The sequence below is a fragment of the Crocodylus siamensis genome, chromosome 1, assembly GCF_052110815.1.
Source record: "Crocodylus siamensis isolate JL-2025a chromosome 1, ASM5211081v1, whole genome shotgun sequence".
In the NCBI taxonomy this organism is placed as follows: domain Eukaryota; kingdom Metazoa; phylum Chordata; order Crocodylia; family Crocodylidae; genus Crocodylus; species Crocodylus siamensis.
In genome coordinates, this window is record NC_143395.1 from 417,253,979 (window position 1) to 417,267,546 (window position 13,568).

The window sequence follows — 13,568 nt, forward strand, 5'->3', positions numbered from 1 at the left end:
GACCCAGGGATCTGAGGCATTGCCAGTCACATGGAGCTCTCTACCAGGGAATAGAGCCCAGGTCTCTGACTTTGTTTAGCTGCAAACCAAACCGCTCCCCACGGGGCATTTGGAAAATGCCGTTTAGAGCATCAGTTCTCAGACACCACCCCCAGCTCTCAGCTGCTCCGGGGTTCTCCTAATGGCATGATGCGATGTGTCCTAGGACCTCACAGCCCAGCAGAAGGGGGACCGATGGCTACTCAGGCATGGCAGTGGGGTGGGGTAAAGCTTTCACACCACGGTCTAAGTCTGGATTAAATACCAATGGATCTGCTGCCAGGCTCTCCACAGCAGTCGTTGCTGTGGTACATCTGTGACTTATCTCTGGGTCTTATGATGGCTTGGAACGGCTTCCTGTGGTGGCTGTTACCAGCTGGCGGCGAGGACCGTGCTGTGGGTTTTGGTCTGTCCCTGGATTGTTCAACTGCCCCCTGCCCACCTCATGGATAGGCCTGTACATGCGTGCGTGTGTGCACATGTGTAAGTGCATGCAGACATGTGCTTGTGTGTGTGTGTGTGGCCAGCCCTCCCTGCTGTACAGATTAAGGGCATTGTTTGCTGGTGTGGATCCTCCAGCATCTCCCCAGTGGCATTATCCCAGTGCCTTCATCCTGGGCCCTCCTCAACATTGATCCATCTCCCAGTTCCAAATCTGTTCTGATCCTCCCCCTGCCACCTTCCCTTCTGCCCCTCCCAGGGTCCTGCACCCCCTCCCCCAGCTGTAGGGATGGTGCAGGGAGCAGACTGACCCTCGGTGCTCTGCCATGGGGAGAGCTGGTCCTGCTGCTTCTGACAGCTCTGCCTGGCTGCTCTCCCCTAGGAGACAGGCCAGGCTGGACAGGCAGCCAGGGGGAACTATCTCCTGAGACTTGGCAAGGGCTGGAAACACGGCAGCACACAGGCCATGGATGGTGCCAGAGGAAGGCAGGACGTGAAAGACATGATGTGTGGTGTGACCCCTCTCCGGGGGACAGCATGAATCCCTTTATTAGCAATGGCTGCAAAGCTGGTGCAGACACATGCTCCTGGCTCCTCTTCCCCGAGCGATCCTGTTGTCCTTCCTTCTCCGCACAACTCTGGGATGCTGGTTCTCCTCAGCTGCCAATATGCCAGCCCTGTGAAGGGGAGACAGAGATGGAGGTGACTCCAGTCACGGAGGCTGTGTGTGGTGCTAAGGAAACTTGGAGCGGTCCAAAGCTAAGACTCCTTTCTCCACCAGGGCTTCTACCCACTCCCCAGATGGCATAAGCAATGCTGGTAAGAGGTCTCAGCCACTGACACTGCTAATGTTGGGGCTTTTGCTACAAGCTGGATTTGTTCCTCACTCTAGACCTCAGCAAAGTTGGTGCGTGCAGACAGACCAAGCCCTCACCCGTGGCGGGGATCCCATGGGCCTCCTTGGCCACATCAGGGGGATACGCCAGCCTTCTTCAGCATTGTCTTGTTGGGGAGGAGCATCAAGAAGCATCCTATTCATTTCCCTGGTGATCGCGCTCTCACAGCACCCACTCAGACGCATCCTCCCTGTGTTCGGTGGCACTGCATCTCCCTGTGTTTTAGTGGGACCCCTGTGACACGAGCTTCCCTGTGCCCCTGGGAAGATGAGGAAGAACAGGCTCTCTCTTACAAGGCCCAGGGTTCAGCAAGGGACGCACCTAAGGTATGTGCCCATACCTTAGGGTGCAGCAAGGGACCTGGGTGGAGCTGAGGCCTGGCTTTCATGCTGAATCTCCTTACACAATTTATTTCTGGAGTTGCTGGGAAATGATTTATTTTTCTCTGTAAAAAGGTTTTTAGGGCTTTTTCTTGTCTTTTTCTTTTTTCCAGAAACACTCAAAAGTTCCTGACTCACAGAATATGGGATTTTTCTGAGGGAAATGGGCAGTTCCTGGAAACCTGACCCCCTCTAACCATTTATCTCAGATCTCAAATCCCTGCAGGTTTGTTTGAATGCTGCTTCTGCTTGATGACACCTTCCTGTTCTCTGCCACCCAGGCCTGCCATCGATGTGCTGCTGACCCCCTCTGAAGACATAGGCAGCCCTAACACCAACTGGCCCCCGCCCCAACAGGCTGTACTCCCCAGCAGAGACTATGCCCTGTGTCCTTACCTTCTCTGTGGGCTCCTCCCAGCAGCTTCCACCAGATCCATAGCCCCAAAAAGTTCCATGACCGTCTGATCTACCTCCTCCTGGCCTTGGCCAAGCTGTCCAGACCAGGAGGGAGGGTCTGGCTGGAGGGATGATTGCAGGGCTGCCATCCTTTCGCTTGTCTGTATGGGTCTCCAGGCAGAAGTTCACTGAGGGGTGTCCAGTGGTTGCTGACATGCCTTTAAAGCGCAATGGATGCTGGCTGCAGTGCTCTGCTCATTGCCTTCCCTTGGCACCTGGTTCTTAACCCGTATCCATCACTCCCAGTCCTGTTGTCACTTGCTTTCACAAGAAATCTTTTGTTGGGCACCCAACAGCCTCCCTTTAGGCTTTGAGGAGCCTTGTGGCTCCTGGTGGGCCTCGGTCTGCTGTCACAGCACAGCAGAGAGGCCTGTTTGCAGGGCTATGCTTATACCCAAGCTGAAGAAATCAGGCAGGAGAGGCTGTAGCATAAGCTTTGCTCTTGTTCCTGACTTCACTGTCAGTTTTGCTACCTCGAGTCCTTTGTCTCTGCTCAAACATCTGGCTGCTGGGCTGCGTCTTGGCAATTCCTGTCATTCGCTTCTGCACCTCATCGGCTCTGATAAGAACAAGAGCCAGGGCTCTGGCACAGCCCCATCAGTGCCACACCTCTCCCTCTGCCCTCACCTGCTACAGCGAAGCCCAGCACCACAGGTGCGGCCGTGGGGAGAAGCATCTGCCGGAGGCCCCAGGCTGTCCTCAGTCTTCTCATCCCAGAGATCTCCCCAGGGCTTAAAATGGGGATTCCCAGGCCATCTGGGCCAGCACCATGGCACGCTTCAGCTGCTCGTAGGACACGAACATGACAATGTTCCAGGAGCCCAGGCGCAGGAATGAGGGCACAAACCTGCGGGAGCCGAGAGACAGTCACAGTCAGGAGACCCCTACTCTCAGCCCAGTGCCGCATCCACTGCCAGCCAGGTTGCATGAGCACGTCCAGCGCCCCAGGGATGCATCTGGAGGCTGTTTCCTGGGCGTAGGACAGCACTCACCCCTTGTAGAAGGCGGCGGGCCCTTCCTTGATCACCATGGTGAGCATGCAGTTCAGGGCGTTCTTGTACTGCCCGGGGGCTGAGTTCATGTACCTCGTCTTTACCACGTCCACCGGCGAAGCCACCACCGTGGCACAGAATCCAGCGCCGAAGGCAGCCACAAAGTGGCAAGGGAAATTGTCTGTGGGCACAGAGGGAGACGGGTTAAACCTCAGGATTTAGTGCAATGGGTGGCTCCACTGGAGACCTGCCTCCACGGCCATGAGGAGGTACTTGCTATCAGCTACGAAAGCTGTGCGAGGCACTGTCCATCCAAGGCAGAGATGAATCAAGCACCCTGAGCAGTTGGGAGGTATCTCTGAGGGTCTCCAAAGCAGCTGGAAGCTCAGCTGCTAAGAGGATTTCCTAAAAAAATCCCTCTAGGATCATTTTTGTGGCTTTAGGGCCAAAACCCCTTCAGAAAGTCCAGCCTGCAGTGTCAGCCAAGGCCACACAGAGCTTGTTCCTGGGTTCACCAAGCTGCCCCTGGACCAGCCTTTCTCCAGCCCTCCTGGCATTGATGCCTGAAGCATTTCAGCAGGCTCTTGCAGTGACCGAGTCCGGCCCTTGAGCCATCACGTGCAGTGGCGGGTTAGGGAGGGCTCAGGCAATTCCCCTCCGGCGAATGCCCTTTTACCAGCAGAGTGACCCAGACCAGGGATGACCCAGCTGACTCGGAGCCCCAAGCAATCCTCACCTGTCATCAGGTGGTACTTGATCAGCGCCTCCTTGATGAGGTCATAGGTGACCAGCTCCCCACAGTTCACGATGGCATTGCGGGTGATGTTGGGTAACGTGCCTGTCGGGGGAGAGACGAAGAGCAATGGGTAGATGGAACTGGGCTGGTCACAGATCTGCCACTCCCCTCGCTGCATGTGGTGTCAGGTGTTATGGGGTCACCATGAGGGACAACGCCTGGGATTCCCACTCACCCCATCTGAGGTTGGTGTTAACTCTGAATCCAAATGATGGCAACGCCAGCATCGTTGACCCTTGAGTTTATGATCGTTTGTGTGGCAGGATCCTGCTCTTTAGAGATCCTGCGTGGTGTCTGGGGCTGGATAAAGCATCAGCAATTTCTTTTCCAGCCAGCCTGTTGTCTCACTGAGGAGAAGGATCATGCCTGCGTTTGCTGGGACTTGATCTGGGCTTGGCTCTGATCCTTACTGGGGTCTAACAGGCTGCATCTGCAGTGGCTTATGCCAGGAGGAGTCCGTATGGGAAACCATCGTGCTGTGGCTATGGAGGATAGTGGAAATCCCCAGCCCTCTCCACACTCAGCCCCAGCACCGGTCATGCTCTACATGAGGCCCTCTCATGGCTGTCTAGTTGGGCGAATTTGCATCAGGGCCAAAGCTAGCCCAGGATAGAGCTGTCCCTGGCCCTAAGAAAGAGCCAAATTGGAGACCCAGGGAGCAGAGATGGGGACACCAGGGTCCATGTGGGCCTGCCACTCAGATAGTCACATGCCCCCTTGTGAGCCAGCCAGATCTGCCCTCCAGGGGGGTCTGCAAAACCTCAGAGACAGACCCAAGCTCTGTGTAAAGGGGCTGCTACATCTATCCTTCCTCCGTGTAACCCCAAGGGCTAGACCCTGGGCTGGCACAAGGTGGCCTCTCTCCATCTATCTCTACACCATCGCCTCTGGTCGAGCCACACTGGTTTCCCTCCCCTTGCTGCACACAGGCTTCCTGCCCTGGTACCTTTCCAGAGGCCTCGGACCCCTTCCTCCTTAGCAATGGTCTTGTAGGCGTCCACGGTCCCATTGTACTTCTTGCTTCCGTCCATCAGCGTCACGTGAGCCTGGAACCGAACCTTCACCACGTCGGTGGGCTGGGCACAAGTCACAGCCATGGCCCCTGTGGTACAGCCAGCCAGCAGCCGAGTGAGGATACTGGTGCCTGGGGGGAGCATAACACAGTGGGTTGCAACCTCCGTTGTACCTTGAACTTGAGAGCTGAACAGGTACCATATCTACTTGCACCTTTCTCCCAATATCAGCCTTCCAGAATTGGGGGGCATGTCTTTACAGCAGTGGCACTTCTATTCAGGCAATGCTGAGCAAGTCAATTAACTCCCTGGCTCATCATAATCTATAAGTGCTCTTCACTCCACAGGCATTAACGACCCTCTCTCCTTGTTAATGGTCTTGATGTTCCGCTGATCGAGTTATCAATTTTGTGGCATAATTCACCATTTAGCTACTCCTGTCTCTCTTCTCCTATGTCACCACATCCTAGGTCTGCCAACGGAGGCTGGTTTTTAGCAGCAGCTACAGTTTCAGCTTTTGCCTGAGCAGTCCAGAGCTGCTGACAACTCAGCTGTGAAAGAGGTCACACTGTAACTTTTGCCTGAGCAGGAAAGGGAAGGGAGTGAGCTGAGTATCAGGCTCTGTCCCTGTTCTGTGTGGCCATAACTCTGGGAAAATCCTTTTTTTCTTCATTCTGCCTTCCCAAAAACAAGGCATGTTTTTAATTTGGGAGTGTGTGGTAGGTGAGACAATATGGGAGGCTCAAAGTTCAGGCTCTCTGCTTATCACAGGGTCTTGCAGTCACCTCTCTCTGAGAATGGGCCTAAAATGCTGACTCCTGGGGCCTCAGGCCTGTCCCTTAGCGCTGAGGGGTGCCCAGCTCTTGAGGCTTTGGCGTCACTCCCCTGCCTAAGAGCAGGGCCCTTGGCTGGAGGCTGCCAGCCATAGAGACTGGGGTGCCGGTACTCACTGTCAGAGCCCTTGGAGGAGTAGAACTGCTTGACTGAGTCGTACAGCCCGATGCGGATGGAGGCGAAGCTCATCTGACGCTGCAGCCCGGCGACCAGCCCATTGTACAGGCTGCTGGGACCCTCTGTCTTCACCATGGTGGCCAAGGTGCCAAAGACACCCTTGTACTGCACAACCGTCATGCTCCTCACTGGCTTGGCCTCGCCTTGGATCTTGGGGATAGACAGATACAGCTATGAGCATACAGGGACATGGGGGCAGAGCCACAACAGACTCTTGCTCTGGCTCCAGACCTTGTCTCTCAGCCTGGACTTGAGCCCAAGGCTGCACCCACTGGAAACGGGCTCCTGTGGGGAGAGGCAGCTGGGCACGATGGCAGCCACATCGCTCCCTGCCTCTGGGAATCAGTGTGCTGTGACCAGGCTTGAGAGGATTTTGGACCAGACTCCCAGGCGGCAACCTTTAGTCAAGGAGTAACTATTCCTTGAGGCAAGGGATGGGGTGTCATGCAGGGGCTTGCTGTGGGGACCCCCTCTCTATGAAAGCATGTGGCCTGCAAGCCTAGTCTGTGGCAGCTGGAACAAGTCAAGAAGGGGTGAAATTGTTGGGCACAGGTGCTTTGCTGTGTTTTTGATCAGCAAATTCGTGGCAAAGCTCCGGTCACGGTCTGATCTTGGTGGTGCTGCACATGGAAGCACTGCACAATCCATACATTGTGTGAACCACTTCAGCTACTGACATGCAGCTGCTGCTGGGGTGGAACATGGCAGCTGCTTAGTGTCGACAGCAGCACGCATCCAGGCAGGGAAGGCAGAGGAATGCCACATCCAGCTGCAGAGGGACATTACCATCTGGGATGGCATGTGCCCGGGACGGCAGGGTGGCACCATGAGGCTCAACTCTGATGTTTGCTGAGTGTGTGGCCAAGAGATAGGAGATACTCTGCAGTGAAAATCCAGAGGAAGCCCTCCCTAGCACAGGAGACCAGGTGAGGCCTGGGTACTAACTACATTGGTTGCTTCCGGAGACCAGGCTGGACCTTCAGCTGGGTTGCATGCTGCAGCCCCATGATTTCAATGGACTATTCTTCAATTGTGGGCAGTGTCCATCCCTGTGCGGCCCCCTCTGCAGAGTGTGCCTTGTAGTGGGAATTGCACAGGTGCCATGTCTGCAAATCCCCGTGCAGACGGGGTGGCTGAGCCAATGCTAGCAAAGCACTATAGTGCTCCTCCTGACCCCCATGGCATGGCCACAGGGAGACCGCACTGGGACCCAGGGACTGCATGGAAGCCAAGGCCAGAGATGCTGCTGGGATCTTCTAGCTCCACCCTGTGCATAGCACAGGCGATGCAGCCCCTCCATGCAGCATCCTCAGAGGGGAGCAGCAGGCTGTGTCCAGACACTGCCAGGGACCAAAGAGCAGCTCCAAGGGCTGATCCACCTCTGAATCAGCTCGTGCGCCTGCTTTCCCAGCCTGAATCCTTCCAGCGCCAGCTCAGGGGCCCTGCATTCCCCCCGCACCCCACTCTGTGGCTGCGGACACCCCCCCTTACACCTCCATCCCTCCCCTGCCTCTTCTCCCCCTTGTCTCCCTTGTCTTAACCCCAGTCTCCCTGCCTGTGTGTATGCTGTGCTGGGCACCATGGCACCCTCCACAGCACGAGCACAAGCATGAGGGCCCCTACCTGCAGCCGGACTTTGGCCGTGTCCAGTGGGAAGGTGCACAGGTCAGCGATGCAGGCGGCAGACCCTGCGCTGAGGAACTTCACAAGGGCTGATGGAGGGACATCTGTGGGCTTCAAGCCGACCATGGTGCCAGGGAGCGAAGGCAGAGGCCAACTGGCGATGGCTGAACCAGCAGCGAGCTCTGCCTCCTGGAGATAGAAGGGAGGCTGCAAAAAACCAACAGGATCATAGCTTCCAGGAGCAGAGAGGGAGAGAGGTGATTTCACATCCTTTTATCCATCTCAGACAAAGATCAAGGATCCCGAAGCTCTGGGGAAGGTCTCTGGGCACCGCGGTGCTCCACCCCGTCTCTGAACAGCCTTGGATGACCCTGAGACTCTGTCTCATAGGCTTGTAGCCCCCGTTATGGAGCATCTGAGCCATGTGCCAGGCTTAGCACACATCTGCCTGCACAGCCCCATGGGAGTGCCTGCTTGGGGGCTGGATGACCTGCCCAAGGCCGTACAGGGTATCTGTAGCGGAGCAGAGGCCTATGTCAGGCAGGCTTCTCCATGTCGCAGGCTGGTGCTCTCAGCATTGGAGGGGCTTCCCTGCTCCCTGTGGTGCTGGTGGAAGTCAGCAGGGATGCCTGCGTGAGCAGAGCCACAGGTGTACAAGGGGACTGTACATGCCCAGCCTGCAGTGCCCTTCCCTGGGCTGGTGACAGCTGCTGTTGTACTCAGATCCTGGAGGAGCCAGAGAAAGCTGGGACCAAATTCCCCGCTGCAGACACAGCTCCCCTGTTTCTCAGCAAGAGCGCAGAGCAGTGGTAGTGGGGGGCGCTAAGGGCCCTGCGAGCACTGAAGCAGCTAAAAAGTCACTGGCTGCAAAGGAGATGGGGAGGGGAAGGGATTTTCCATCGGGCTGATCAGTCCGGCCTGGGGGGCTGTCTTTGAAGATGCTGCGGGCAGGGATGACTTGGGAATAGCAGTCCTGCCCTTGACCAGGGGGCATGGAGCGGGGCCTTTGAGGTCTCTGCCAGCCCTGGGACACTGCGATCGAGGGGGATCTTTGCACTGCTCCGGGATTGCCAGGCAGATCTGGGCAGACCTGAGGTTGGCAGGAGCAGACCAGCGCTAGGCCAGCGGGGCTCAGCCCCAGCAGCCTTGGGAACAGCATTGTTCCAGGGACAGGGCTCCATACCTGGCTGCCACCACCCACAGCACAGGGGCAACCTTACCTTCTCCTGTGCCCAGCTCTCGGCACCCTCAGGTGGCACGCGTGCAGGCTCCAGGCTCTACCATCCTGCCATCCAACCCTCCTGCTCTTTGCCGGCCCAGCCTCTTGGCCTCTGATCTATATAGCTCCAAGGCTGGAATCCAGGCTGGACGGCGAGGGACGACTGCAGGCGTCAGCTGATGGTGTCAGTGACACACCTGCTCTCATGTCCTCCTGGGGTTGAAAATAGACCGGGTCATGAGATCTGCCTGTTTTGCAGGGAGTCTCTCCAGGACTCCTGGGCAGCCCTGCTGGCGACTGGCTGTCCTGATGGGTGCCCTGGTATAGCTCTGGTACTCCGCGTGGTCTGTTCCCTGGCCCCATGTCCGTGGGGGGTGGCTGCTGACATTGCCAGGGGTGGACTTCCCCGAGGACAGGGCTAAGTTGAGAGGTGGGATGGGGAAGAGGCCTGCAGGATGCCCGCTCCACAAGTCCTCCTGTGCCTCAGTTTCCCCTCCATTGCAGGCAATGCTCCCCTCTTCCTCACCAGGCCTGCATCCAGCTGCATTAAGTGCTTCTTAGCAATGTTTTCAGGTTGATATGAAACACAAGGAGTAAAACCAGGCTGGTGGGTTTCCTTTCCCTGCACTGTCTCCTCTCATCTCAGCATTGCAATGTAGGGGTAGGGCCTAAAACAGGGGCATGAAGCCATCCCAACACCCACCATGGACCTGACTAGCCCCATTTCTAGGTGGGATTTTGGGAGCATCCTCAACACAGTGGGAGATTTTGCCAGGCCTCAATGGTGCACAGGCTCCAGTAGAAAGGATACTCTGCTGTCAGCATTTCCCAGGCCTCTGGGCTTTGCTGGGTGCCACATGGGGCTGGGAAGGAATTTTTTTCCCCCTCCCAATACGTGTTGGGATTTTTCTCACCTTCTGCAGCACTGGGTGTTGGCTGCAGCCCAGGCTGGGGGCAGCGATGGGGCTGTGCCAGCGCTCCTGCTGGGACTAATCCTGGAGGTTTCTAGCTAGACAGTCTCACCCCAGCACTCAGGGTCAGGAAGGAATTTCCTCCCCTGGTCATATTGATATAGGCTGGAGGGGTTTTGCCTTCCTCTGTAGCGGGGGCACGGTCTCTGCCTGGGATGTCTTGCATGTGTATTAACTTCCTTTTACAACGGCAGGACGCTGGCTGCTGCAGTCCCCCTTGCCTTCCCCATGGCAGGTTTGGGGGTGATGTCTTCTGTTGCGTCTGGGTTGGCAGTAGTTTTAGACCAGTGGTCTCCAAAGTGGGGCGTGCAAGACGATCCATTGGGGTGTGGGAAGAAAATGTTAGAACTTCTATTTATATGTATATTTATATAAATATACATATATTGGGGGTGCATGCTCAACATTTTTTTTACTGATAGGGGTGCACGATCAAAAAAGTTTGGAGACCACTGTTTTAGATGAGGGATTTGCATGGGATGGTTTGGATAGGGCTGATCCTGCCTCAGGCACGGGGTTGCACTAGATGTGACCACGAGAGGTCCCCTCCAGCGCCACTTGTCTAGGATCCTCTGAGATGTGGTTGTTTCCACTTCCCATGGCAGGTGCACTTCAGGTTTCATGTTCACGAGAGTCCCTGCAGACATAACCCTTTGGTGACTGCAGCTGGTTTTGACCCCGAGGTGAGCCTTCAGGGTTGCCTCTCTGCACCGGCTGAATTGAGAGCTGCTGAGCTGGGCTGGAGCAGGGGCTGCGTATGGAAATAGCTGTCGTCATAGCAGACGAGCCAGGGTGTTCAGCAAGGGCTGGCTCTGCACCTGTCCCAGCTATTTACAGACGTGGTTTCCCTGAAACAACCTAAGGACCTGTGGGGGGGAGGCCTGGTGAGAAGCAAACCGAGTGACCCCAACTCCACACGGGGGCAAGAGTTGGTGCAACCGGGTCTAGGGTGCCAACAGGGCCGTGAAGGGGTGGTCACAGCCCTGGCAAGGCTGGTTTGCTGCACGCAGCCTCCCAAGTGCTGCTAGCGCAGCCTCCACGCTGGGGGGCTCAACGGGCGATGGATTCACCCCAGCTGCCCTCTGAGCAGTGGCACGGGCTGGGCAGGCTGGCACGGACAGCCTACAAGGGCGAAGTGGGAGAGTTGGTTCTAGCGCTGGCTCTGCCATGGTCTGGCTATGCAAGTCAAGGATCCTCTCTGTGCCTCAGTTTCCCCCAGCAGGAAGCCAAAGCTTGGTGGAGACAACCTGGGTGAACTGGGTATGGGCATGCTTGTCCCACTGCTGTTGTGTGCTGCACAACTGCCCAAAAGACTGTCCCCCCAGAGCAGCAGAAACCCACCCCCACCACCTTATAGCCTGGTTTCATTCATACCTGTAGGATGCTGCGTGCCAGGGCAAGGAGAGGGCCCTGCCTAGGTCAGCACTACAGGAGACCTACTGGGAAACCCACTGCTGGGCATGAGGGAGAGGGTAGTTTCCTCTTGATACTATGGATATCGCGCTTCCTTGGCATGCCGGCGAAGATGGGAAAGGTAACAGTGTGCCAGTGTGTGGCTAATAGAGAGGACTCCTGCTGCTCTAGCAGCACAGGGCTCCATCTCTACCCGCCCTCTGGGACCCCGGCTGCCTGTGGGTCACAGCGCAAGGACAGCCAGGATGCTCCTATGGGACCATTGATGTGTTACGATGCTATTATCCATCACCGAGGCAATCTCAGAGCTCGTTTCCTTGGTTCCAGGGGGCAGCAGGCATGGACAACCGGACGCCAAAGCAGGCATGACTGTGGGGAGAAGTGGAGGGTCAGAGTACCAGGCGGCAGGCAGCTTCCACATAAGGTACTAGCTGGTGCGGGCTGATGACAAGACACAGACCCCATCTGCACGTGGCCACATGTCAGAGCCTGAGGCGAACGAGGCCGTTCAGTTCGGAGAGGGCTGTTTTGGAAGCTGTTTCCTCCAGGGGTGTATGCGGAGCTCCGCTGCCGGGCTCCCTCCAGCTGATCAGCCTCTGCTACGCGCTGCACACACTCGCTCGCCTCGAGCAGGGCACTGGGGCCAGGTCAGGAGAGCACTCTGCCCTGCAGGCTGTACTCTTCCCCGCACCTCTGCACTCTCCGGGAATAACAGACCAGAAATAACCTGCCCCCAAGGGCTCTGCTGGGGAGAAGCCCAAGCTCCTGTGGCCACCTCCGCAGTGAGACTTCTCCCCAGGCTCTGTCCCCATGGGAAAGATCAAGGCCTCCACCTCCACTCTGCCCCAGTACGGGATGCTGCCGGGAGGCCGTAGGTCAGGAACAGTCCTGCCCTCATCCCTGCATGTGCTGCAACAGCATACACTGCAATGAGAGGGGCAGGAGGCTCTTGCTGCAAGATGTACACTCATGCCGAGGTGGGGCCAGCCCCTTCCTGAAGCCTGTGGTGGATCGTGGCCTGACACCACGGGCTGTCTCAGCAGTAGCAACTGGAACCCCCCGGCCAGAGCAGTGTCACGAGAAACTCTCGCCCCTGGGATCCAGCTCTGAATGACACCCCTCATTCGGAGAAGTACGGTGCTGCGGGAGCCTGTCACGTCCTGTGATGGACAAAAGCAGGCCACATCCCTTTCGTTTCCAGATCTGCTTGACCCCTCACCTCCTGGCAGACTGGAGAGCATAGGTAACCAGAGAAGCCACGCAAGGGAAACCTGCTGGATTTGAGAGGTGACTTTTTATTCCCTCTGCTTAATGCTTGGGGTGAACAGCACTGAGAACTCAAATGCACGAGATGCGCTAAGGAAAGGAAGAACCTTTGGAACCGATTCAACAGCCCGGCAGAGCAGGAGCGCACCTCGACTCTTCCGTGTGCACGGGGGCAGATTTGAGGCTCTTCTTCTACCCCGCAAAGGACATTAGGCTCATTTAACTCCCTTGACAACTTAGTTTTAATAGGGCTGAGTAGGCCTTTGTCCTGACTGCCCTGCTCTTAGGATCATGAGAACACCCAGTTTCACTCTTGCCGCTCTTGCGCGTTGGTCAACACAATGGCAGCACAGACCATCGTCCAGGTCCTCATGCTGTTTCTTTCTGCATGTCCTCCCCATGCCAGGGGGTTTTGCTGGGTCATAGAGAAGTGAGGCTGGAAGGGACCTCCAAAGGCCACTTAGCCCAACTCCCTGCTGAAGGGGGTTAGAGCAGCCATATCACCAATTCTATACAGCCTCTTAGCAAATCAACCCTGATACAACACAAGGCACTGCACCTGATCCTGCCACAGGTGAAGCAAAGGAACCATGCAGCCAACATCATGCTGCTGTAAAGGTTATTAATATACAAGACCCCATGTCCCCTGCTACGGAGAGGAAGGCACAGCCGGTGACGTCAATGTAAGAGGAAGAAGGTATAGAAATGGCTCCCCCCAGCACCATGGCAGTCACCCCTCTGCTCAGCACCGATGTCCCCATTCATTTGACACTAAGTGGGCATGAAGAGCCCGGAGCAGAAGAGGGCTCAGCCACAGGCTGGCCTGCCAGGAGCTATCGAGTTGCTGGAGTCGGGACATTCAGTTCATGATTGCTGTTGCTTGTTTATGGGATTGCGAGACATCTGATAGTGGCAACATCGCCTGTCCTTGTCTGGGCCCACCACAGGCACTGAAGACATTAACAAAATAATTGTGCCAGGCGCATTGTCTGAATGGGAGGCAGGGATTCAGCCAGGGACAACCGCATGTCAGCTTCCTGGGTGCTGTCATG

General features: G+C 56.5%; 1 protein-coding gene across 3 annotated transcripts; it reads right to left on the bottom strand.

Moving 5' to 3' along the window:
- Positions 1-988: 988 nt before the first annotated feature.
- Positions 989-9,022, bottom strand: LOC149875449 (putative mitochondrial transporter UCP3). Of its 3 annotated transcripts, none has more exons than XR_016439662.1 (8): positions 8,868-9,022; positions 7,648-7,854; positions 5,964-6,174; positions 4,947-5,144; positions 3,941-4,042; positions 3,205-3,385; positions 2,153-3,059; positions 989-1,157 (listed from the first exon to the last, which is right to left on the bottom strand). XR_016439662.1 is itself a non-coding variant. In XM_090030802.1 (7 exons), exons 2-7 carry the CDS (start codon positions 7,771-7,773, stop codon positions 2,945-2,947), a joined length of 933 nt encoding a protein of 310 aa, XP_089886928.1. In that variant the 5' UTR covers positions 7,774-7,854; positions 8,868-9,022; the 3' UTR covers positions 989-2,944. The 3 variants fall into 3 exon arrangements, 1 of the variants encoding a protein (XP_089886928.1); XR_016439663.1 differs by having other exon boundaries at positions 989-1,635; XM_090030802.1 differs by having other exon boundaries at positions 989-3,059.
- Positions 9,023-13,568: the final 4,546 nt, after the last annotated feature.